This window comes from Numenius arquata, chromosome 12 (genome assembly GCF_964106895.1).
Source record: "Numenius arquata chromosome 12, bNumArq3.hap1.1, whole genome shotgun sequence".
Classification (NCBI taxonomy): domain Eukaryota; kingdom Metazoa; phylum Chordata; class Aves; order Charadriiformes; family Scolopacidae; genus Numenius; species Numenius arquata.
In genome coordinates this window covers 26,358,535-26,384,111 of record NC_133587.1, presented here as the reverse complement: position 1 = coordinate 26,384,111, position 25,577 = coordinate 26,358,535, and the positions used below count along the sequence as shown (strand labels likewise).

Here is a 25,577-nt window from a genome sequence, read left to right as displayed (position 1 = left end):
ACAAAACCATGATGTTGGGGTAGCCAAAATGCATTACCACTATTCCTTCTTAGGCTCCGTGTTAACTTAGACCACAATTTAAAAAAAACCTGACTCATATGTAGTTAATAAAACAGGAACCTATAGAAGAATTAGAATTTCAAAAGAAAACATCAGGTTTTAAAAACAACATTTAGATATTAAATGTAAAACTAATAAAAATTCACAAAAGTTGGTCATTTTCCTCACTGAAATTATGTTGACTGAGGATCAAAACATAATTTGTATTTAAATTAGATTAAATTAAAAAATTAATTAATAAAAGGGAGGTGACTACACATAGCTTGTTTAAAATCATGTGAACAGAAATATTTTCATGACACTTTTAAAATTGAAGTTACAAACAGTTTCCTGTTTTTTAAAAAATAAACACTCCCCTTGTACTGCTGGAAGTAAAAACAATCCTAAGAGGGCCACACTCTGCAAGGAGTCTCAAAATAAAAATCTCAGAACATTGCTCATGGTGGTATTAGAACGCACTGGCAGAAAAGACTGAAAAGGACATTATTGTAAAAGAAACACATTGAAGAATAATAATCTAAACTTGAACTATTTCAGAATCATTTTTAGACTATCTTTTAAAACAAACCATTTGCTATTAATAGTTCCTGGAACAACTTGAAAATGACAGATCATGGGGTGGTGAAAATATACTACTTCCTATTTGGCTAGTGTGATGATCCCTTAAGCTACACACATAGCTGTGACCCCTCCTGCAATGCAAGTGGGAAAAGGCTTATTTTGCTCCAGTTTCAAATCTAAAGACTCTCAATTCAAATGCTTCATATTACATTGCTTCCTTTCTTCTTTTTTTTTTTTTGGTGGGTTTTTTTGGTTTGTTTGTTTGTTTGTTTGTGGTGTTTTGGTTTTTTTTTAGTATATGAAAGGCTAAGATAGGGTGCCTTGCAAAGTCTGAAATCCTGGCCATTAAATAAAATGGCACAGCTTCATGTGACTGTCCTCCACTAGGACCTGGACAACACATTTCAGCATATGCAACAGATGCTTAAAAAAGGGTTTAAGAGTGGACTACCTAACAGTGAGCTTCTGCAGGTCTGGTCCTCCCATTTTAGCAAAGATACTGCTGAAGTGGAAAAAGTGCAAAGAAGGGCAACAATGATAATCAGATGTTGAGGATGGTTTCTGGGTAAGGAACAAGTTATTACAGCAGCACTTCTCAGCCTGGAGAAGAGATGACCTGAGGGAAACGACAGGCCCACAAAATCAGAGATGGCTCAGGGGGAACAGATAGAGATCTAAGTTTGCTGTCACTTCCAACACAAGGACAAGGGGGCAGGACATTAACTTGGAGCAGATAAGCAAATACAAAACAAAGCAAGGGAAAAGCAATGGTTGGGCACTAAACCAGTAAAGCTTGCCAAAGTCACAGCTGCACTGTTTCGGATGTGAAAAATTTACATGGGTTCAAAGGGAGACTGAACAACTACCTGGAGGAGACAGCTCTTGAAGGTTATTACACAGTCAGAAACCATTACCACGAAATCCCTAAGCTAAAGATAGCTGGAGGCTGGGAGAGTACTTGAGGGAAGGATCATACATACACATACTTCCCCTGTTCTTACTCTTGCCTAGACTAGCAAGAGCTAGACTATGGTCCCTCCTGGGGACAAAATATGGGGCCAGATGGACTCTTAGTGTAATCCAGTATAGCCCTTCCTATAACCTACCAGGTTAATTCATAGTGATGAGCACTTGATTCTTTTCCAGAAACAGGGCTGTCGTATTCTTCTCAGATGACACTGACAATGAGAAAGCTGTTTCTAGTTCAGCTTTTGGGGGAGAAAACACTGCACACAGCACTGGTGCATAGGAGGCCACTCCCTTTGATGCCAACAAAAAACTTTCAGAAAGTTGTTTATCAATTCTCAGCTCACATGCGAAACACAAGTTCAGAGCTCAGATACCCTACGTGGCCTGGGGTAATCGCCCAACGCCAGCTGAAACCCACATGGTGAGGCTGGACTGTGAGTTGCACGTCGACCTGCAAAGACCCAATACACTTGACATCACATTGAAGCAAATACATGTTTTCGGGAAAATCTCAGGGTGAAGCAAGCCATTCTGATGATACCCTAGCCAGCAGTGACATATAGGCAGAGATGAATCCTCTGCACATATAGTAAACATAGATGTGCTACGCACTTGCTCTTAAAAGCACCTCTAAAACAAAAAGTCTTGTCTAGGTTGGGGCCTTCAACTTTTCTCCCCAAAGAGCCTGACAAATTGGTGGCCCAACGGGCTTTGGGAGGGTGGCAGTGCCACTCCATGAGCTGACATGGGCAGGGAGCAACCCCTTGTACCCAGCCCCACTGCTCTGCACTTGCCAGCTCTGGGGGTGGCAGAGACCCCTTCCAGACCTTCCAGCCCTGTTTTCTTCTCATTTGTTGTGTTTGTCAGATATCATAATACTCTTGACAGAAACTGTCTTAGATTGTTGAGGAATGAGTAAACCACCGTGACAAGCTTACAAGCATGGTATGATTTACAGCCCAGCCTTTGGTTTATGTCACTCTGTATGTTGGGAGATGAGTCTACAGGAAAGCAGCATTTCAGTTTATTACCTCTGAGCAAAACCTGCCTTCCTCAGCAATCCGCATGCGAGTTAATGTGGCCTTCTCACAGCAGTTTAACTGCCCTCTGGTGTCCTCCCTCAAAAAAACAACCTTTACTCCTACCATCCATCAGCTGAGAGCAGAGTCTCCGGGACAAAATCCGTCCTTATAAAAGGAGCTCTGGTTCACAGTTGGGCTTAATTCAACCCTGAGATATGGGAAGAATGCGGGAAGCAGAGACGTCCACCTGTGCTATCATATCACCCATGTCATCATGCAGATGGAAGGGTGCTGCCCCAAAGTAAAGGGCATCTCTGTCAGCATACCCATTCAAATCCTCTGCCTGGAAAGCTACCGCCACGCAAATACCAAATCTTTTCACTAAGAGCCTGATCTGTCAGGCAATAATATCTCTAGTCTTCTTCCAACCAGGTCTGGCTTTGAAGAGATCTCCTGTCTGAAAACTTGTAAAAAAACTAAATTCACTGCCACGTAGTGTACAAGCTTAGCAAAAAGTATTTGCAATATTGGGTTTTAACCATTAGTCAGCATTTCATGTCAGGGTCTGTGTCTTTCTCCTTGTCTACCATGTTTCCAGCACACTTTCAGATCTTATGAAAATAGTTTCACCATTCCCCCAAGTTATTCAGTACCCCATACTAAGCTCACTTCCAGTGAACAACCCGACATTAAAAATAACGGGCTACCAAAGTCTTTAATTTTTTAAACCCAAACTATTTAAAGACTATTTTCAGCACACAAAGGGAAAACACAGGCTAAGAGCAGAGAGGAGAAGGACTGAAGCAGGGTCTTACCCAGTGATCTTTCCTTTGTTTGGTTTGCCGACCTCACCACAGGAAGGCTCGCCCGTGTACGGCTGCCCCTCGAAAAGGGGGTTGGGGAATCGCCCTCAGACATGGCCTCTAAGGAATCAGCAGACGCTTCAGAGAGGTGTTCTGTCTGGTCACCCAAATTGGGCTGTGGGCTCTGGGACGGCTTTGGGCTTCTTGTCTGTAAAACAGAACATTTCGTTATTGGTGTACTGAAACTGGAATATTGGTGAAAAAAAAAAAAAAAAAAAAGAAAAGAAGGAAGAAGTCCAAACTTCTTCAAATCCTGGTATGCTGAAGGTCAATTCTGTATAGATTATTTAGGAAAACAGTGTTGTTGGGTATTCTGCTATAGTTTTTATGGTTGTACATCCATATTGAAAATTTTGCTGCTAACAAGGCCCTGAGGATAAGATATATGCTGAGGAGATGTATGGTAATGCCATTCCTTGCTGCTCAACCAACCACTATAGCATAGGCGTGTCCATACACACACACACACTTATGTTGACAAGTCTACTAAGAAAAAGCCTCTGAAAAGAATTACTGTGATGTAGCTGTAAGCTATCCATCTCAGTATATTCTGCTGTGCCACTATGAAAGTAGTATGTAGTAAGGCCAAAATAGCCGTCCAACATTTCTAGCTGAAATCACAAACAATTATTTTGCTTTTTGTTGCACCATACAAATAAGAAATGTCTTCATTAACTGACCAAATTAAGTATGATTTTTATTTCAATCAAGCAATCATACTAGTAAATTGCTAAACACAGTGCCTGGAAAAAGCTGACTCTCTCGGGAGGAGAGGGAGATTGTTTCATTTATGCACTTCTACTGACTTGTCGTTGTAAGATCTGCCTAATAAAAACACACTCAATAGGAGATACGTCCTGAACATTTTTTTGCTAACTGTAAGTGACATTGTAAGTGCTTTCTACAAAGAGGGGTTGCTTTAAGAAGTATATTCAATACTGTTTAGTGAAACTCTCTCACCACATGTTACTATTACTTTGGAAGAGTAATTTTCCAGTCTCTCAAAGAAACTCTATATCACAACAAACTAGAACAGACACTGTACAAGCAGAAATTCAAAGCAAAGCAAGCTTACTCTGTCCCAAAACCAGTATGTAAATATCAACTTTATAAAGGCTTATAATCAGCATCAGGCACAAGATGTCATAAAACATATTTGCTTTCCTCTTCCCTATTATTTAAGGTCAGATGCTAATACATTAAAAATCCCCTGTATTAAAATCAACTTCAACTCCTAGGTTCGAAGATGCTGTCAAGATCCAGAAAAGATTTTTGCTTCTTTCTGGAAAGCCAAGATGACTTATCTTGCTGACATGTGGTTTCTTCAGTGGTTTTCCAAGTGAAATTAGGTGAGCTTGTTTCAGCAATAGCATGCATCACATAATATTCCCTATGTGACCTTGAAAGTATGAAGAACTTTAACTTTTATTAGATTTTCATTAGCTGGCTACAGAGGCCTGCTGTTGCCAAGTTGTACAGTTGCTCATGAACTTCTACAACTTAGAAATACCTCACAAGAAAATGAAATCCTCCAGAACTTTTCATTTTTGAAATGCTAATATTAAAGTATTAGGTATTATCCAACATCCTGCAGTGAAATTGTTCAAGCGCACTGAATTTTTGCAGGACTTAAGGCTAACAACATCTGCTCTCAGCAAATTAAAGTATGCTTTGAAGTGTCTCTGACACGGTCAGCACTAGTCTGCAGGTTGTAAATACAGGGACTTGTGCCTGAAAATTTACAAAGGTGACAAGTGACCTGCAAACACAGAGAAAGAATTTGATTAGTCAGTACTTCTTCATTCAACTTTCCAAAATGGTTTGGGAACCATAACTGCTGAAGTATTTTATTTACACGGGCATATTACAGAAGTAATACCAAGCCAAGTCATTACAGCTTATAGTTCCTTGTACTGATTAATAACTTATCTCTATGTATCCATTAATAGGGAGCTAGAAGGCACTAATTCTCACTTTGTAGAACACCGTAACTAAAAAGAAAACAAGATGCAAAAAAAGCAACAAAATCAACCTGCAAAAGGTCTTTAACTTTAGAGTTTGCTGGGAAGGACACTGCTTTTGTTTCTTTAAGAAAAAAAAGAAAATTTGGTAATATCAATCAAGCTTATTTTGCTTTGCTTTTGCTTACTTTTTGTTTCTCTTTCATTTGAATCCCCAGATGTCATTTGAGACACGCAGTTACATGTCCATAGTTTATCGACACATAGGAACAGGTGCATGTCGAAGCAGTAAGGGGATATTCCATTACCAGAAGCAACAGTCACAGTTTCAGCTGTGCAGTCGCCCATCACGTCCTGTCAATGCGCAGATGGAGCCAACCTCAGCAATGCTGTGTTTCTCTGGTTGTCCCTGGGGCAATTCTTTAGAAACCAACATACAGCACCTCAGACACCCCTGGATGATAACACCAGCATTACTGTGACTAAAAAAACTCCTTTTTGTCATCCCTCATTCCTCAGCCCAAATAGAATCATAGAATGGTTTAGGTTGGAAGGGACCTTAAACATCATCGAGTTCTAACCCCCCTGCCATGGGCAGGGACACCTGCCACTAGACCAGGTTGCTCAAAGTCCCATCCAGCCTCGTCTTGAACACTTCCAGGGATGGGGGCACCCACAACTTCTCTGGGCAACCTGGGCCAGTGTCTCACCACCCTCACAGTAAAGAATTTCTTTCTAGTATCTAATCTAAATCTCCCCTCTTTCAGTTTAAAAGCATTATCCCTCGTCCTATCACTACGCTCCCTGATAAAGAGTCCCTCCCTCTGCAGCCCCAGGAGGAGTACCGGAGCCTTCTGAAGCAAGGCAGAGGCACATCACAGATTCTGCTCACACCTGAAGCCCAGTCCTGTTCTTCACATACACCAGTACAAATCCATAGTAGTTCCACTCTAGTTAGTGAAGTACTGCAAACATAAAACCAACGTAGCTATTAATGAGATCCACCATCTATACATATATGCTTTATAAAGGGTTTCAAGCTATTTGTCATGCTCAACTTGTGTAAACATTGCATTTCAGGAGTAATACCGAATTTTAAACATTACAAAATCCTCAAACACAGCAACAACAGTGGCTATTCAAGTAACTGAGAGATATGAGTGCACATTTAATAGAAAGCATTCTTATTATTGGCAATGAGCACTAGGCTTGATGCTACTTAATAACCAAGCGATTCCCAGGCAGCTCTTCTTAGGAAAACACCCCATGAAGTGGGGAGAGGACAAGCAACGCTTACGGAGCAATGAACTACAAGGACTTGTAAAGACAGTCAAGAAAGCAGGGCAGAAACCTTCAGCATTATCCAATTCTTGTAACAATTATTTGGCATGTTGATTCCAACATCGAATAAGATAAATAAGACAGATGGCAAAGAAATATTTAATAAATCATACCATATATATTTTTTTTCCACAGAACATTCACTAACATTTTAAAATTATTCAAAAACTTAAAATAAAATTTCAGGAAGTGTCCCTTTAAATACTCACTTTTCAGGAACTAGCATGCAGTATGAGCATTTACAAAATAAATATTCACCATACAGCCCATGTCTCAGGACCCATCAGAACCCAACTAGTGTCGCAGTGGAGACTGCTGCGACTAGAGTCAGGATGCTGCTGTAACCACATGTTGCATAAATCCAGTGAAAGCAATGAATGCTGCTGCTCCTCTGCTCATGTTTGCTTCCACTAATGCCATCACTCTTTTGTTCTACCCAGTTTTATAGCTCTGCTCTTCATAACATCCTTCCATGCTCGTTTCCACTTATTTTCCATACTAATTTCCATACTAATTACTAATAAATGAAACCTTTTTTTTCCTTCTTTTTCTTTTCAGAATTCTCTCCTGTAAATTTGTTTCACACATTTTCACAGACAAAAAAAGAACTAAGAAAAAAAATCCCATGACCTGAAGAAGGATTTAATTTGATCTCTTGATCAATTCACACTTTTTATTTTCTGTCTCCAGGAACTTCCTTAGCCTTTAACTTGACAGAAACTTCTCTCTTCAGGAGAAAAGTCTTATCATACACATCTTCAACATTGCTAGCATTCCTGGCAGTGTACAAATGGTAAACAAAGACAGCAAAAAATAATACAGCACTAGTAAAATAACTCTTTCCAATCAAGTGCTCTAAAGAACACACTTAGCATAGGCAAAAACCCCATTTGAGTGTCTTCTTGACATTTCAAATAAAGAAGAAAAATGAAAAGAAAAATGGAAACCTGCTTTTCTTGACCTTCAAGTAAACTGTTCATCCTGTGACTTGTGCCGAAGATGGCTACTGGATGCGTGACAGACTGCAAATATGCATATAAACAGGCTGTGTTTAATGTATGATGAATTTATTAACTCTGAAATATTGCCACAGCACATGAGCTCTTATTACCACAACAATAATATTTCTTCATCACATTTGTGTCAAATTGTCCAAATTAAAGTTGTCTGAATGAAGGATCTGCTTTTTCCAAAGATCCAAAATCTTTGGGGTCCCATATTATCACAACTACTACGTTTTACTTGTCTGGACATGCTATTAGTGACATATGCTGTTGGAGAGAAAGTGAATACTACCCACATGGTCTTATTTTTAAGAATTTATTGTAACAATGTTTTCAATAGCACTTTCTCAGAAAAGTTTAATGCTTATACATGTCTATATAAACTAAAGTTCATAATACATCTGTGCAATGGATGCACTAGGATACTCTCTCTCACTGGGGGAAATGGGGGCGGGGAGGTGATTCAGCAGCTGAATGCAACATAAAACCATCTTTCACAACAAGCTTACTTTTCTCTGTGTGTTACTTCACCATTATGAGATACAAAAATGTGTGGCATGTTCCTTTCAGACACCATCAGTTGGACGCAGCACCGTGCCATGAGCAGGCGCGTGCCAGCATCCGTGCTCTCGGGACCTGAAGAGAGCCGGAGAGCAACTGCCCACTTGACACCGTGCAGACTCTGTAGGAGTTATCTGTACTATTCCCCGATGCCTGCTCATGGGCCAGCAGATGTGTCTGGCTTTTATTTCTGTATTTTGAACACAAATGTTTCACTGTTTTCTGTTGAATCGATAACAACAAGTTACAAAGCCAGTCCTTGCTCATGAGAACTCTGAGTTTGGTGGCAATATTCATTTCTATGGTATGAATGCCCAGAATTGTTTCCTCCTTGATAAGGAGAGACACAGTGCCCAAGCCACGGTTGCCCATTGTCCCTACCACTGAATGAAGGTACCGCACTTGCCTCCAGCCTCCCTGACTTTGAGGCATGTTCTGTGTTGGATGCTGCCCAACCTCCCCCTCGGCTGCCGCCCGGTGGTCCAGGGGAAAGCCTGAGTTCACCGCACTCACCACAGGAGGAAAGCAAACACAGCACAAATCACAGAGCCCTCCCCGAATCATGGTAATTAAGCAAAGCAATGAATTCAGTGTACGTGAACCTAACGTACAGCCCCAGTGCAGATCTTTTCACGCTCTGAGAAAGGGAGGAAACAGACTCAGAAAAAATTTCCCAAGTAAGGTAAAAGAAAGCATTCCCCTTCCCTCCCAGCATGAACAAGAAGGAGGGGAAGATAACTCAGCCAATGGCACCAGCTGCCACAGGAAGGTGCTGCATTAAAGCCTGGTAATGCTCACTCACAGCTACACGTTACCAGAGCCCAATGCTATGTTGGGGTCAGGACGTCACTCCGAGTGGTTATTTTACTCATTTCTATGAATGTATCTGAAGGCAAAACTCTTCTCTGCTCTTGACAGGATCTTTATCCCCATTCTTTGTATTTACTGATGCTGACCTCAGTTTCTTTCATCTAGAAGAAAAAAATACATCTAATGATGTGTCAGAACTTATCTGCCATATTTTTAGGTTGCAATGATATTCAAATCATCCTAAAAATCTGCACATTTTCCCAGGAGCCTTGCTAGCTCCTGTTGGTGGCCAGCTGCATGCTGCCTGCTCTGGCAAGCCGCCAAAACCCATTTCTGTTAATCCTGAGTGCTGTGAATGACCAAGCAGGACATCCGCAGCCTGCCAACTCCTGCTTGTCCTTTGCAGGACCATGGCATGTTCTTCAGCAGGGTGATCCCCAGAGTTATCAGAGAAAGGTTTTCATGAAACTTTGTTATAAATGACTGACATAAAGCAACATTTACAAACTTTGGTTCCTAACTGTAAGCACCTAGATAAATTGAAGCCTGTTCTTCAGGAAAGCTGTATGTTTACAGTAAAGATATTCATTAGAAGCAATAAAAGCTGTAGGTGCTCAGCACTTATGCTGCCAGACCCCTTATTCAGATGTTTAATTGGAGGAACTTGCATTTGAAAATGTTGCCCTAAGGAACTCAGCAGCCCGTCTAAGAGCAGCTTAATTGGTCCGGACAAGTCCAGACTGAAATATGCAACATGCTGTGGCATCTCTTTGGAATACATGAAATATCAGAAAAACCCAAGCCATCCACGTTAAAGTGTAAAAATATTCCTGTCCAAAACCAAGGTTTTCTCTTTATACAAATGGCAGCCTGAGATTTTAGGGTAGAAACTGAAGTAAAATGATAGACAAAACTAACAGTCACCCACTGGTAATAAGCAAAAAATCACACTGAGTGAAAGAAGTCTTTCATTTTAAAATAAAATTGTATAACTCTCTGCTTTATTCTAATGCTCTGTGACATGAAGTATTTATTTATATGTGATAGCCAAATTTTAAAAGTGACTGATCACCTAACTATTTTTCCCCACAAAGGCTTCTACGGCTCCATCAATTTTGCTCACAGCAAAATTTGTTCTTTCACAGTCTCTGTCATATTCTTGCATCATAGTTTCAGTTTATTATTACTTTGTTTAAATAAGTTATCCATAAATTCCAGCCTGGACATCAACATTTGTCTTAATTAAAATCTTATGGCAGTTGGAAGCTATTTCTCTTTTCTCTCCTAAAAACCCTACTGTGAAGTATTCATGAGCCAGCGTGACCCCCTGTTCCATCCGGGAGATGGCTGCATTTCATCAGCAGCGGGTGAGGTAACTCCTACCTACACAATCCCCAAAACCGTCATGAGAACTCTGCAGATTAAAAGGGGTGATTTAAACAAAAACTGTCATTATGCTGATTAAAGGGGAAAGATCTTTACATGCTTAAAACCACATGCAAAAAGGAGGGGGGGCAGGGAAAGAATATATACCAGATGCCTAAATGTACCTAGGGGATAGTGTGTTCTGATTCAAGAAAATTATTATCTACCCATCCCTGTTCTCCCACACATGTCCCTAAGGAAAATAGGAGGAGGGTCTGGTTTTGTGGTGTTTGTTTCCCAAAGCAAAGGAATGAGATGTGGCTGTCCTGGAAAAACCTGTTTTTCTGTGTTTCTACAAGCTAGGAAGGAGTTCTTCATTAACATGCTATTTTAAAAATAACCAAAAAAAGAGCGATCAACACGGAGGTTGGTGAGTGGGAGCGAGGTCTCTGGGGCAGGGTGTGAGCTGCCCTCTGTGTGGGCCAGGCTGGTGGGTGCTGCCAGCCCCCAGCAAGAAGAAACACCTGGGAAAAGCAAGCAGGAGGCAGAGGGGCCTCTGGCAGCAGCACACCCACACCAGAGACTTATTTTTAGCCTCTACTCATGGAAGTAAACGTGTGATGAAGCGCTTATCAGAGCTTGTTGCTCTGGCACCTGGGGAGAGTTAGGAGCCTGCTGCAACATAAATGCTGTAGAAGAGAAGAGCTTCTCCTGCTCCTCTTTTCCAACTCGTCACCTTGCCCTTTCACTTCTTTTTTCCTCCCTCGAGGCCATCTCCTTGGCAGAGGAGGGAGAAGCGTTACTGCTCTCCACACCTCTGCCTCTCCCACCCTTCCCTGTGGTCGGCATGTTTATTGGCCTACTTAAATCCTGAAGTGGAAACAAAACGAGTCAGGAAATCAGGTGCAAATAAGCTGCTGTGCACTCTGCATGCTCCAAAGTCTCCTTCTTTGCTTCCAGCATGTGCTATCTTAGTGCTTTTGTGATTGTGCTTTTGACTGCAGTAAAAACCGCGCAGAGACACCTTTTACATAGGTATCTAAAAGGCATGTGCACATGCACTGCCTGAGTGGGAAAAAAAAGTAATTGTAGTAGACATCCTTTCTCGATGGTGTCACAAGCCACAGAGAAGTGGAAGAGGAGCTCAACAGGGAGAAAGGTGAGATACAGGTGACTTCAGAGGTGCACAGTGTACATATATATAAGATCATTTTGCAAGTTGCAGAACTAAGCTTTTTTGCATGTCAAATACAAAAATATTTACTCCTGTGCCCACAGATCTGTCCTTAACCTTGCAGCAAGACTTTTACCACTTAAACCAGTTCCAAGTATGTTTAAATGCATAACTACAATTAGAATTGGGACAGGGATCACTTATTTATCTAGGACCTCCCACTGCATTTTGGTGGATTTCAAAGCATCTAAGACAAGAGTGTGGACTTCATGCCTATCATGCCACTAAAGGAAAACTCAGAATTAAAAATTGTCAAAGGATGCACATGCGTCACACTCCCATACGCAATTAATCTATATGAATGACACTTCACTGCTGTGAAATAGAGAGGGAAAAAGCATGCAGATCCATTTTTGTTTGAGAACGCTAGTTGTGAAGCAAGACACACACAGTTAAAGGGTAACAAACTCAATCCACAGCAGAGTGCAGAAAAAATAAAGTACAGTACTAACTCTCTGAGAGGATTCAATTTTCATCAAGTACCTTTGAATGTCAAGTTCTGAATGAAGGGAGACCAACATGCACTGCAAAACCTGTGGATCAAAGAGAGAAAAGAAGGGGAGGGGGAGAGATAATTGTTAACAGGAAAAGAAAATGGAGAACAACAGAAATTAAAAGAGAATAACCTGTGCATACTGAAAGCATACTGAGTAGAGAAAGAGGGAGAGGAGAGGAGAGGAGAGGAGAGGAGAGGAGAGGAGAGGAGAGGAGAGGAGAGGAGAGGAGAGGAGAGGAGAGGAGAGGGCACTGAAAAATAATGAAGGAAAGGCATATGTGGCAGGGAACAATATGCTCTATCCATACTTAATATGCAGTATTCTCAGGACCCTTGCTGGACTCGGTTTGGATGCACTATGTGTGGTGGTGCGCCAAAGAAATGGAGAATGTTCTTCTAATATAAGAAGAGTTGAGCCACATAGATTCACAGAATCATAGAATGGTTAGAGTTGGAAGGGACCTTAAACATCATTGAGTTCCAACCCCCCTGCCATGGGCAGGGACACCTCCACTAGAGCAGGTTGCTCAAAGCCCCATCCAGCCTGGCCTTGAACACTTCTAGGGATGGGGGCATCCACAACTTCCCTGGGCAACCTGTTCCAGTGCTTCACTACCCTCACAGTAAAGAATTTCCTCCTAATATCTAATCTAAATCTCCAGTCTTCCAATGTAAAACCATTACCCCTTGTCCTGTCATTACATCTCCTGACAGAGTCCCTCTCTGGCTCTCCTGTAGGCTCCCTTCAGATATTGGAAGGCTGCCATAAGGTCTCCCTGGAGCCTTCTCTTCTCCAGGCTGAACAACCCCAGCTCTCTCAGCCTGTCTTCATAGGGGAGGTGGTCCATCCCTCTGATCTTCTTCGTGGCCCTTCGCTGGACCCATTCCAACAGGTCCATGTCCTTCCTGTGTTGAGGACTCCAGAGCTGGACACAGTACTCCAGGTGGGGTCTCACGAGCGCAGAGTAGAGGGGCAGAATCACCTCCCACAAGCTGCTAGCCACACTTCTCTTGATGCAGCCCAGGATCCGGTTGGCTTTCTGGGCTGCCAGTGCACATTGCCGGCTCATGTTGAGCTTCTCATCCACCAACACCCCCAAGTCCTTCTTCTCAGGGCTGCTCTCCAGCCATTTTCCGCCCAACCTGTATTTGAGCCTGGGATTGCCATGTCCCAGGTGCAGGACCCTGCACTTGGCCTGGTTGAACTTTATGCGATTTGCATGAGCCCATCTATCAAGCCTGTCCAGGTCCCTCTGGATGGCATCCCTTCCCTCCAGCGTGTCGACCACGCCACCAAGCTTGGTGTCGTTGGCAAACTTGCTGAGGGTGCACTCTATCCCACTGTCCATGTCTCCGACAAAGATGTTGAACAGCACTGGTCCCAGTACCGACCCCTGAGGAACTCCACTCGTCACTGGCCGCCAATTGGACATTGAACCATTGACCACAACCCTTTGAGTTCAAATATATATCTAGCAACCACTTCTGATGAGAAATGGCAAAATACGAATTCTTCCTAAAGAATTAGACAAATCTTGGCTGGAGTTAGCAGCAGTCATTACACTTCTGTGTTGGTTTCACACTTACTACAGAGACATGGAATCCTTCAAACAGAACTCAGAAACACTGTATTGCTCTTGATTAGCCACAACTTTTAAAGGAATGAAAGATAAACTATGGTATGATTAAAAAGTATTCTGCAATCACATCTCTCTTTACTATTCTACATATGATCTTAAAGCACACAGAATGTGAAAATGTGCTGAAAGGAGTTTAAGGGCCAAAAACCCCAACATTTTTTCCTCCAACACATGAATGAGATCCAAATAGGAGGAGAAATTGCCTACTGCTGTTTGAGTCCTTTTAGGTGGAGGTCCTGTATTTTCCTTAATTTTCATTTGCCTGTGGGGTTGATGTGGGGGTAAAAGAGATTTTGTATAGTGGTCTAAACAACCTTCTCTAAGCAATCCATTCCTCCTTCAGCCAGAGTCAGGCTCCCACGACAACTGCTGCTGCCCTGTTCAGAGCATGCAGCTATTCATACCAGGCAAAGAAATGCAACTGCTTTGATAACAAGGACGTCATTGTTAAAGAATCTTATTTAGCAAGTAATTATAATGCCAACATCATAATTAAGAAAGTAATTCAAAGAATCTTTTGAATTTTACAAACCCAGAGGATATGAGCATATGAGAGCTGATTCTGGGGACGAGATAAGCAACATATAAGTATGCTGTGATTTTTCGTGTTTTTGTCGATTGGATACTTTGGAAGGGCAGTACCATTTTATTTAAAGAGAACAATAGATCATTTTTCTCCCTATGATAAATGCATCATTTAGAATTGTTCAAGTAAAATGCGATTTTTACAAATAAGCTATTTATGCAAACACGGTACAAATTAAACGTAGCCTTCCGGCAACAACTGGATAAATTCCAATTCCAAACCACAAAGACAAAACAGTCTGTTGCTAATGTCTCAGTAATACTGAAACTGTACTAGGGTTTTTCATGTTTTTATAATGTCACCACCCCACACATGCAAACCTGAGAAGTTCTATTTGTCCTTTAATTAAATTATTCTCCTGATTATAAGGAAAAAAGTTATGGATTCTCTAAGGACTAAATCCCACCTCAATGCCAAATACATGAGACTTCCAAACGAAAAACTCATGCTGCATGTTTGCTTGACATTCAGGTGTGATTACACATCAAGACCACACTTTGGAAGGGACATTACTCTGCACAATGGCAGCATTAAAAGAATGCAACAGTTGCCCTCCCTAAAGCCATCGCACAGGACCAACTCAAGCTACTTAGTTTCCTCAAACCCTGGCACCTCATGGGGAATTAAAAGTGTGTCACTTTTCTCTGGACTCTCCTCCTCCCAAAGGAAGTGAAACGTCAATTCTGACCCCAGGGTGGGTAAGGAAATGAGGATGCTTGGCAAAACCAGTAACACTTCTCACCCTCAATCCATGGAAAATATTGTCTGTATCCTCACCTCTCCCTCTCTTCTTACCGTAACATGGTATTTATTGTAATTTTAAAGCAAGTGGATAGACAAGTATTTGCAGTTAAAATATCTAAAACTAGTCCACCTAGATCCAGAAATCTCTCCCTCCTCTTATGGGAGCTGATCTGAAATCATACGGATATGATGCAGGATTAAGAGTTAGCATTCTCTGAATAAACAGTCTTGCAGGAAAAAATGAACCACACAAATACAGAACCACAACAGCAGTGCAGCAGCACTGATTTCTGTGTAAGGTAGCACAAGGAGGCAAACGAGGCCTCCACAGTGTTATGCAGCAAACTTTGGATCACGCAAAGAAGATCCAGACATGCCAATATGGGAGAAATATAATCAAGACCATTACTGCAGCCCACGTAAAGCCCTTATTATGAATGAAATTTGAAGACGTTTGGGTCTGAATCCAAACCTGAAGCATGGCTTCCTTTGGAACTTTCCAAAATATTTCTTAACTTTCTGTATTCCTTTCCAAACTCAACACCACACCGATGCCTTCATCAGCACTCTGATGACCTCAAGGGTATTTAAAGAGGGAAAACAATTATGATCTATTTCTTCCTTTCCTCCTAGATTGTAGGGGAATATTATTTTTTTTCCATCTGTGGGCACGCATAAGGATATATATAGTCCACAATGATGGGAAATGAATTCAAGGAGAGGTTTGCAATTTCCAAATGCAGCAAGGACTGCAATCTTGCCCACCCCAGGGACAGGTTCCTGGGACAATCCCCCATCTCCTGCTTTGTTCATTGACTCCGTCATTGTTCCGGAGAGGTGAGGTATCAGAGCAAATACCCGGCATAAGGGCCGAAACAGGATGTTGGAGTAAATCCCACAAAAGATTAAAAAACCCTGGACTTACTAAGAAATAAAGAGCTGTAGAGTGCAGAGCACTCAACTAATGTGCTCTGAGCAACCTCTGCTGGCCAGCAACTCCTCCTAAATGGAGTCGTACAGAACCTGTGATTTCATTCCCATATATGGGAGTGCAGATTAGATGGCTTGAATGAACATTACTTGACCAACTTGAACAGCATGAGGACAACCTATAAAAGGTGAGCCTGTCTCAGTAAGCTAGAAGAATGCCCAGGTTTTCCACTGTCTGTTACCAAATACGCTGAGAGCAGAGAGACTCCTGTTGAAATTAGTGTTAAGTCTTCATGAGTTGTGGAAGCATATAGCCAGAATACAGGACATACCAACTCTTGTCCATGTTGGATTGGCAGGCAAAGAAACAGATTCATACAGGCAGCTAGACATATAAAATTAATATGGAGAAAATCAACAAAAAAGCATAAGTAATTTCCTCTGGAAAAGAGTGGAAAATGTTAAAGGCCGAGGAGACTGGAAACACGGCACACAGCTAACAGAACGGTTGCAGAGCCTCGCTACTGGCAAGTATGAGCAGGATGGGGTGTTAAACAGAGAAAACTATTTTCAGGAGCCAGTCTTTATTGTAATGAGAAAGGTACCAGAGACAAAGGAAGCAGCTGCCAAAAATGTTGCTTTTGAACTTTAAACCTAAACAGAGTGAGTGGTGGCCCTGGAAAAAGGTGTAGAAAGTGAAGAGTCATAGGAGGAAAGCACAGTTGCCAGGAATCTGCTGAATGTCATCAAACGAAGTCATAAGAAAAGTCTGGTGAATACCACTTGTAAGGTAGTACCCAAAGGATTACTTGTAAGGTAAGTGCAGTAACTTAGGGAGGACAAGGATTAATATCTTGGGGCTGACTGACTGTATTAGTCATCATCCCAGGGCCTTCAAAACAAGGGTGAATGAACTGTAAGTGTGCCTTGTGGGATCTGCTTGCTAAGCAGATCAAAGGAAAGTATTCACCATTTTAAGCAGGATCAGGCCTGTTGAAGACTGAAATTCTAAGTCTCCAAAGGAAAACACAGATTCTTGAGACATTTGTGTTGATGATTTAGTAGGAGACATCTGTCCCCCTGAGTCAGTCTGAAATAATGTCACAGAAGGGTGTTAGGAGAGCAATGCGCCCCCACTGTGGGAATGCAGCACTGTTGTTCTTGCTGGCAGTGACGATACAACCAAAGTGCCTTTTCACTGAGGTACTGGCAGTGCTGTGAAAGTGGAGAAATCGAGGAGCACGTTGAGCTTTCCCCTTTTTTTCAGTCTGTGCAATACACCCTTGATTTATGCTTCTGATGGAATTCAAACGGGAAGTCCTTACAAAGGCAGAATACATTAAATACGTTACATTTATCGTCGGTCACCCAGGAAGATGACACAGTTGCTGAGACAGTAAGTGGCTAAAATCAGAGAAATGCCTGGGTATGGTATGAAGCCAGGTTAGCCAGGACATTATAATGCCAATTAGCATTCCCTAGGTTTACAGTTTCTGGGTGAGATCCTGCAGAAACACGCAATCAGCCAATGCTGGAGGGAAACAATAATGAAAACACAAAGGGCTAGAGATGAGTATGTGGATGATGATATACAACTAAACGAGATGCTGACTCATAAGCCCTCTTAAACAGCTTGAAACTGAAGCAAGGAAATGAGGATCAACTGCCTATTTCCTGTGCACAATGGTTTTGTGGGGAGGATGCGAGAAAGTGATATTTCTCAACAATGCTGGGATGGGAAAAAGTCAACTCAGGATGGTAACTCAGTTGGGTTCAGGCCAAAGAGGTTCTTGCAACAGAGATTTTAAGTGCACAAGTATCTGCCAAAGAAGTGGAAGGGTGAAGTCTTTCATCACATGAAAATACAGAGTCAATGTACAGGACCAACTGTAAGCAATTCGCAAGACAGCATTCAAGCAACTGAAAAAACTGAGATAGCCAGTGACAAATGGTTCAAAAGGAAGCATGGAAACAAAAAGACCAGTGAAATGTAAACTAGGAATGCAGTCAGAGAGATGAGAACAAAGGAAGAGGTCTGCACAAAACATTAGGACTTCTTATGTTTCAGGATTTACGTTTTCCAGCACACTCTACATCTACAGCATCCCTCAAACTGTATATGTTCTTTGGCTCCAACTCATGCTGAAATGTTGAAAAGGACACATATGTTAACTTGGCGAAGGTTTTTCTTTTAATTTCCAAACAAAAAAAAGTGAAGAAGGGTCTCGTCTTCATTGATGTTTTTGTCTTTTTCTCAGTTTTTGTCAAAAAAATCCTAAAAACTTGTGTTTTATTTCATTTTAATGAGTACTAAAGCCAAGATAATATTTTATATAATTTCATATAATATTTAATAAACATTAAAATCAAACAACTAGAATTAGATACATCTTAAAACATCTCAAGGGAATCCAGATCATATTCCAAACCATATTTTTTTAGAGATATAAAATAGTTACACCATTAAAGTAAAAAGGAGTCTGGTGTTCAAGAGGTTCAGTTCTCCAGGGTCAAATAGCCTTCCCCTTTTTGCTGCCTCTCCACCCATGTGGAGGTGCTATGTTGCAACTCCTTATTTTTGCACTATCCCAACAGAAGTACAATATCGTATCTATACTCCAGTTCACAGGTAGTATCAAGGAAAACCATAACTTCTTATTCACCTTAGATGACTTAGAAGTTTAGGGTTTTTTAAGAAATAACCTGGAGGATATTGTATATTTCAGTCTTGGCTCCAACATCTCCATGGATTTATGCTTAAGAGTATATAATTAAGGACATAATTAAGGATAATCATTTAAGAAGTCCATCAGACTATTCTCATTAACAAAGTTAGGCATGAACTGATCATTTGGTTGTTCTTGGGCTGTAGCATCTTTAGTGGTGAGTGCTTATCTTTGCTTTCCACATTTCACATAAAAGTAACCAAGAAAATAAATAAAATAAATTATTTCTGTATTTATGATTTGTCTGTCCCTTTCTCCAGTATTTAAGTGTCACTGTGCAATGCAACATGCAAACCCAGACTGGGTGGTGCAGGCTGGAAAAAAATGATGATTAGATCTTGTTTCTCTAAGGTAATCTGAACCTGTTTTGAATCTGTGACTCTGAACCTGCATCACACTTCCACAACGCTAAATTCTGTATGCAAAAAGCCTACATTCTACAGACATGGAAAACTGAAAAAACATTGGCTGAAAGTCTCAAAGTTGGTTGCCTAATGAGGCATATGAGTCTACAAGGAGGTACCTCACTGTGCCTCCTGCTAATTCGGGTAAGATTTGTAGGGAACAGAGAAATTTTGAATTAGGGGTTCAGTTAGGGGTTTTCAGCCAGTGATGTACAGTATCGGAGATATCTGGCAGTTTAAATATGGATTCAGACACTAAACTTTACTAAGTTAAATGGCAAGAATATTGTCTACCATTTTTCTGTATCTGTCCCACAGTTAGAAACGGGGATATTTAAACAAACACAGTATCTTTGTTTCCAATAGCCCATCTCTCCTATTATTCATTCCCTTCTTCCTATCGTTACCATCTCTTCTTGAAATCACAATGTATTGCTGAAGATAAACAACAAAAAACTACTATGAATCTTTATAAAAGAATAAAGAAACAATGATGACCTAAGAAGGAAAAGATTTTCATGAGCTGTCTCCAGTATTTTGAAAAGTAAGTAAGAATAATAGACAAAATATGATGTTTAAAGAATATAGCTGTTCCCCTGTCTCATTTTTCTGTGGTATTTTTCTCTCAACTTTATTTAAACAACTGGCTGACCTGGTTATTCATACAATAACCATCACTGAAAAGCACAGTATGGTGCATGCCATGACAACTGATGGTCTACTGAGAACAACATCCTCTGAAATGCAGAAAAACGCATGGCCTTGTCATCTTCCATAGCTCAGATTTAATTGTACTTTCTTTTTATACTGGGTTTTGGCCTTCACTATTGATTAAATGTACCTTATTTTCTAGGGTGTGATCAACTCATCGTATTAAACCTTATAAAAGCTACTCAAAGTGATCAAAATTTGGATTATTTCCTATTTAAAATCAGAAGGTTACAGAAGTTGCTCCTCCCTCCAGTCCAAAAGAAAAACAAAATTATATGGTAATTATTCAGAGGAAAGCATAAACAAAAATGTGGCTGTACACAGTTTGTTCCACCTTTCTGCTGAGTTCCTCCATAAGACATAACAACATTAATGTACAGGTTTTCTAACACCTTAAACCTCACAACTCCAAACGATGGGAGCTGCAGGTCTCTGCCAAGAACCACTATTTTAACTGCTGTCCTAGACAGCTCTAGGGGCTGCACCTATTTGTGCTCAGCTCTTGTGGAAAGCTATAAAATACTTCATTTATGGGCTTCAATGGGCCTAATTTCTTTTAAGAGCAGAAACAATTTAAAGAACACCCCTCAATGTTAAGAAGCATCAATGCAGAACTGTAGCAGCAATGCTATTCCTTGGTGGGTGTTCTCTTACCAATTATTTCTTGATATATTACAGCATCGTTAGAAAACTTTCATTAATCAGAATTCTCTTGACAGCAGGGAAATGGATGAATAAATTTGGTTATGCTCACTTTAAACTGTATACAGCAGTAATCTTCCAAAAATGCTGTAATCCTCTCCCCCTCCAAAATCCAGTATCTTTCAAAAATAAAAAAAGAAAAATTCCAAAATCCTTTCTTGTTTAAGCAGAGCCACAAATATGTCCAGTCATAGCCTTCTATTCTCCAAGAGTTACCAAGTTTTGGCTCCCATTTCAGTCTTTATAAAACCACTTTTCTTGCCCTTGGCCCACCGTGTAGAACAGAATTCACAATACCTATCTACCTTACGAGGCTTGAGTAATAATTAACTTATGAACAGTTTCTAGCACACCATAGGGAAAACTGCTACAGAAAAGCATCACATTTATACACCACATTAAGTTTGCTCTTAAGCTCTTGTAAGGATCACAGAGACTCAGCACAGTAGTAAGGTTTTGTTAACCAGTCTCCTAGATGTTCTTTTAGAACACCTAAAACTTTGAACTATAACATCAAACATAAAAAGCCTACCTGTCTTATTATTAACTGAATTTATTACCTTTCACCCTTTCTTAAACACGTACCTGTCATCTACACAATTACAAGAGAGATATGAGCTCAGAAGTGCCTTTGTGCAGCATATACCAGCTTACACTTGAATAGTATATAGAGTAATTAGAGTGGAATCCAGCTGAATGAGTCAGTCTTATTATATCATAATATCAGTTATCTCATATTAGTGAGATAAATATTAAGTACATACAACACTATACACAATGAGATTCTGCATGGTCCTGAGTGAATCCTGGTTTTGATACAATCAGATATCACTGCTATGATACTAGGGGCTGATTAACACAGGCCAACATAAGCTTACGGAAAATTATCTTTACATCACTATTGCAAAATAACAGTGTAAGTTCTCATTTATAAGGAAATTTAAATATTAATTTCAATTGCAGATATTTTTATATATATGTATTCAAATATTATATATTGTTCAAATGTCCTTATTGCAGTATGTTTCATTACCTATTGCAAAACCTACTTCCTAAAATTATCTACTCACATTTAAGGAATACAATGAAAAACCAACAATAAACAAACTATAATGTCAGCTCATTCATCAGAAATGTCAGTTCAAATATATCCTATTTGGAAACAATAGACGGATGCTACTGGCTTTACAAGCCTTACCGAGCAGGGAATAGAGCTAGAGTTGGATTTCAAGAGTTGATGTCATCATTGTTCACAAGCCAGCACAGGGCTTTAAAACTGAAAAGAATCTACAGCATATAAAATGGTTTCCAACTTATAAGGGATCCAGGCCCCGCACCAGTGGATAATAATTTGCAACACAGCTTAGGGTTTTTTAGAGGAGAAAATGGGGGAGGGGATATAACACATTCATGCAGAAAGGAATGTGCAATTCCATATTCTTAAATGCTACAAAGAGAGATGTCTTTCTAAAACCTTGTTTTCTTGCATTGTACATGTCCTCTCTTCAAATGTTTAAACATTTCCCAAGTTGGGATCTTAAATTCTTTGTTCATCAAAAATTTTTCTTTATAGTTACAGTTCTAGCACCGCTCATAAATGACGAAGTATCAAAAATTAAGAGAACGTAAGCCTAATATGAGCCAAAAGATATACTTTCCAGATATTAGAGGCAGATGCAGTGAAAAGAGTATGTACATTTGAATTTTCTCTTTGCTGATTTACTTTTTTTCAGCAGATATTCTTAGAATTGTTAAGTTCCAAGAAGGTTAAAACTTTGAAATGAAGTAACCTTTAGTAGACAAAACCAGATGAGCAGAACATCATTTCTTCTGTCTTTGCATGAACATTCAGTGACCTCATATTCCTCCGTGCCTTCCCTCCCCTGAATTCAGCAAAAGACATTGTTACCTGTTCAAACAAACAAGATACACACAAATATGTGAAAAAGCTGTGTCTTGGTCTTTTCTAACTACATGGCACGGTCTTCACCAGGCAATAAATACTGGTGAAGTAGCCAGAACATAATGTAGGTTTATATTTGAGCATTATCCATTTGCCTGGTTACTGAAACTGTGAGCACATATGTCCCATGACATGTGCTCACACGTGTGTATGCACACAAAAAGGAATTCTACCTCCGCAAAAGCTCATCAAATGTGTTTTTCTACAGGCATTAAAGAAGGCCAGGATTTCATCCCTACAGTGCTACCCTCTTTTGGTGTCTCTAAGCCTTAAAAATGGATTTGAAAGATTCAAAGTGAAGAATGGGTTCTAACCTACTGTTCTTTCACAAAATTGCTGAGAATAATTCACTTTCCAACAGGTAATTCTGTGGGAAATTACTTATAAAGCAAAACGTACTGGCAGTAGTCGTTTTTATATGCGTCTGAACATGGGTGTGATGGTGTCCAACCTTATGAAAATAAATGTGTTGATAGACTCCACAGACATTCTATAGTAGTTTTTGTCTGCTTTGTCTTGGTGTTATCCTGGAAACTAGAAAACAATTCCTATTTTGACCATGTAGCAATGTTTACATTCTGTTTTTTGGTCTTTCTTCTCATCATTCATTTGCCTATTTTTGTTGGATAGAATTACATCTTTATTATCCAAACAGCAGTGAAACATGCACTCTCTATTTCCAAATATCAAGACCTCCTATTCTCTGATGTAACTGTTAGTAAGGAAAATTCTGTGCATGGTAGCTTACAGCACCTAAGTGTGCATTGCATTGTAGAGGTGCTTTTTTTCCCTTCACTGTCCTCAAAAGATTATCTTCTTGCTTGCATCTTGCATCAATTCTGATTGAGAGGGAAGATGACCCTGAGATATACTCAGCAGTCCTATACTACTCAACATGCCGTTCACAACAAAGTGATGACACAGCCGTAGTTGGTCTCGGGAATAACCTCCAGGTTGACTAGCTAGAAAACATAGCTCTTATTCCCATCCACACAGAAAGGAGATACAAAGACGGTTTACGCTGCAGATATGCAGATAATAGGTATATGACAGATATTCCATACTATAGGATCTTTCAGCAGATTGCTGCAGGAGACTAAGGAACTCTTCTTTTTTTTTTTTTTTTTTTTTTAATCCTGAAGGTTCTGGGCAAAAGTAATTCAAAACTGAAGAGATACTCTGATCTAAGTAACTCAAGAGGGAATACTAAATTCTTATGAAGACATGAAAATATTCCAGACTTCTAGTCACTTTGACTGCATTACCCTAATATCCCTTTAACCCTCTTAAACGAGTTCACATTATCAGTCATTTTCTCCAGTTATTGAAATTCCCAGAAGCGTCATTATTTCTCTATTTCTAAAAATCAAACAGAAAACCCAATCTGACAATGAAGGTGGATTAAGGAGAATTCTGTGAAAGCAGATGTTAAGATGTTAAAGGGAGTTCACTGAAGGTTAGGTAGTGCAAGAAAGCCAAGTGGAAAAAAAAAAAATAACCTAGCGGATGATCGTATTGACTCTGACATGCATTGACTGAGCTTTCAGTTCTGTTTATCCCAGGAACTGAATAAATAGCTAGTAATTTTGATAGTATCCAATAAGGCAAGGGCATTTCTTTCAATGCTGAAAGAAATAAATTTATGTTTCATTTTTCTGAAGGAACACTGAATTCTAAAAAGAAATAATCCTTTGATTATTTCAGAAGCTATTAAAAAATAATCTCATGTCATATATCTTTCTGCCAGAGTTCTAACAGGAGAAGAAATTAGGGCATAGGAAAACGACCCAGTAGCAGCAATACCTAGTTGGCTCTTCTGATTCACTGGTGTAATTCAAGAAATTTATGATTCCACAGACCCCTTTGGGTTGTGAACTGAGGGATTGTTTTTGATTTTGTAAATAATGGTTTAGATTCCTTCCTAATATCTATTATCTTTTTATAAATTTCCTTTTAATCTGCCTGCCGGGAAAACTGAAAGCTTTTAGAAAAATTCTTGTGAAGGAATTTTAGGTTCAAAATGGTAATAATTGCTGAATTTCAGAACTCAAAGGTGTGAAGTTTAAATGCATGTGGCCATTTGTTTGTAGGACACAGCTCATTCATTATCAGATTATATGGTTTATAAATGAATGGTTTTAAACTCTATAAATTGCTTTTTCATTAAAAACATAGACCCTTCTTTAGGAAAGGTTTCACCGATAAGAGCAGAGAGATTGCCCGAGCAGTGTCGTTTATGGTGAAGATTACAAAGGTAACTTCTGTGTAGAAGGAAAACTGAAATTTTTCTACCAAGAGGAATGAGAGAAAGGCAGACAGTTGAATAATATGAAGAAAGAAACATAAGAGAAGAACATCCAGAAAAGTACGTTTCTAAATTAGCTAGATACTCTTCTTTTTTCTTGCCTGAAAAGCAAATGAAAATGAAAAAAAATCTGTTTGTGTGGCCTAAGAGTACAAAAAACCACAGATGTCTTTAAAAGCATTTTGTAGACAATGTTAATTTGGAAAGACACTGTCCCATCATGAACCCTTTCAATCTAGTTAATAGAGCCTGCACGTCCTGTTTACATGAAATACTTAATGGAAACTTGGAAAAAAAACTATTCTGAAAGTGGGCAACTCTCTCTTCATGCCTTAGTAAATATAGACAAATAACAATAATGTATGTTCTAGAATAAATCCTTATTAGATAGCATTTAAAAGGGGGGGGGGGGGGGGGAGGGGGCGGGGAGGGAGAGAACGACAAAGAAACAAAACGGTACTTACCCTTTGAAAAGTTTCTTCTAAGGAGCTACGATAGATACCAGCTTATTAAAGTCTGCAACACCAGCTACAGTATTTATTGTGCGAGGACTGAGAAAGGTGTGTTAACATCATGATTCAAGTAACAGGTAAAAGAGTTTACAAAGCCAAATGTATAA

At 39.9% G+C, this 25,577-nt stretch overlaps 1 protein-coding gene across 3 annotated transcripts in view; it reads right to left on the bottom strand.

Moving 5' to 3' along the window:
• The window catches only part of KIAA1217 (KIAA1217 ortholog), a 179,808-nt gene that overhangs the window by 92,846 nt on the left and 61,385 nt on the right, over positions 1 to 25,577 (bottom strand). For 2 of the 3 annotated variants that reach the window (XM_074157757.1, XM_074157758.1), the window contains one exon: positions 3,428 to 3,623. In XM_074157757.1, coding sequence (XP_074013858.1) covers positions 3,428 to 3,623 — 196 coding nt within the window. Of the gene's footprint in view, positions 1 to 3,427; positions 3,624 to 12,203; positions 12,285 to 25,577 lie in introns of all 3 variants that reach the window. The other variant, XM_074157756.1, reaches the window with a different exon arrangement.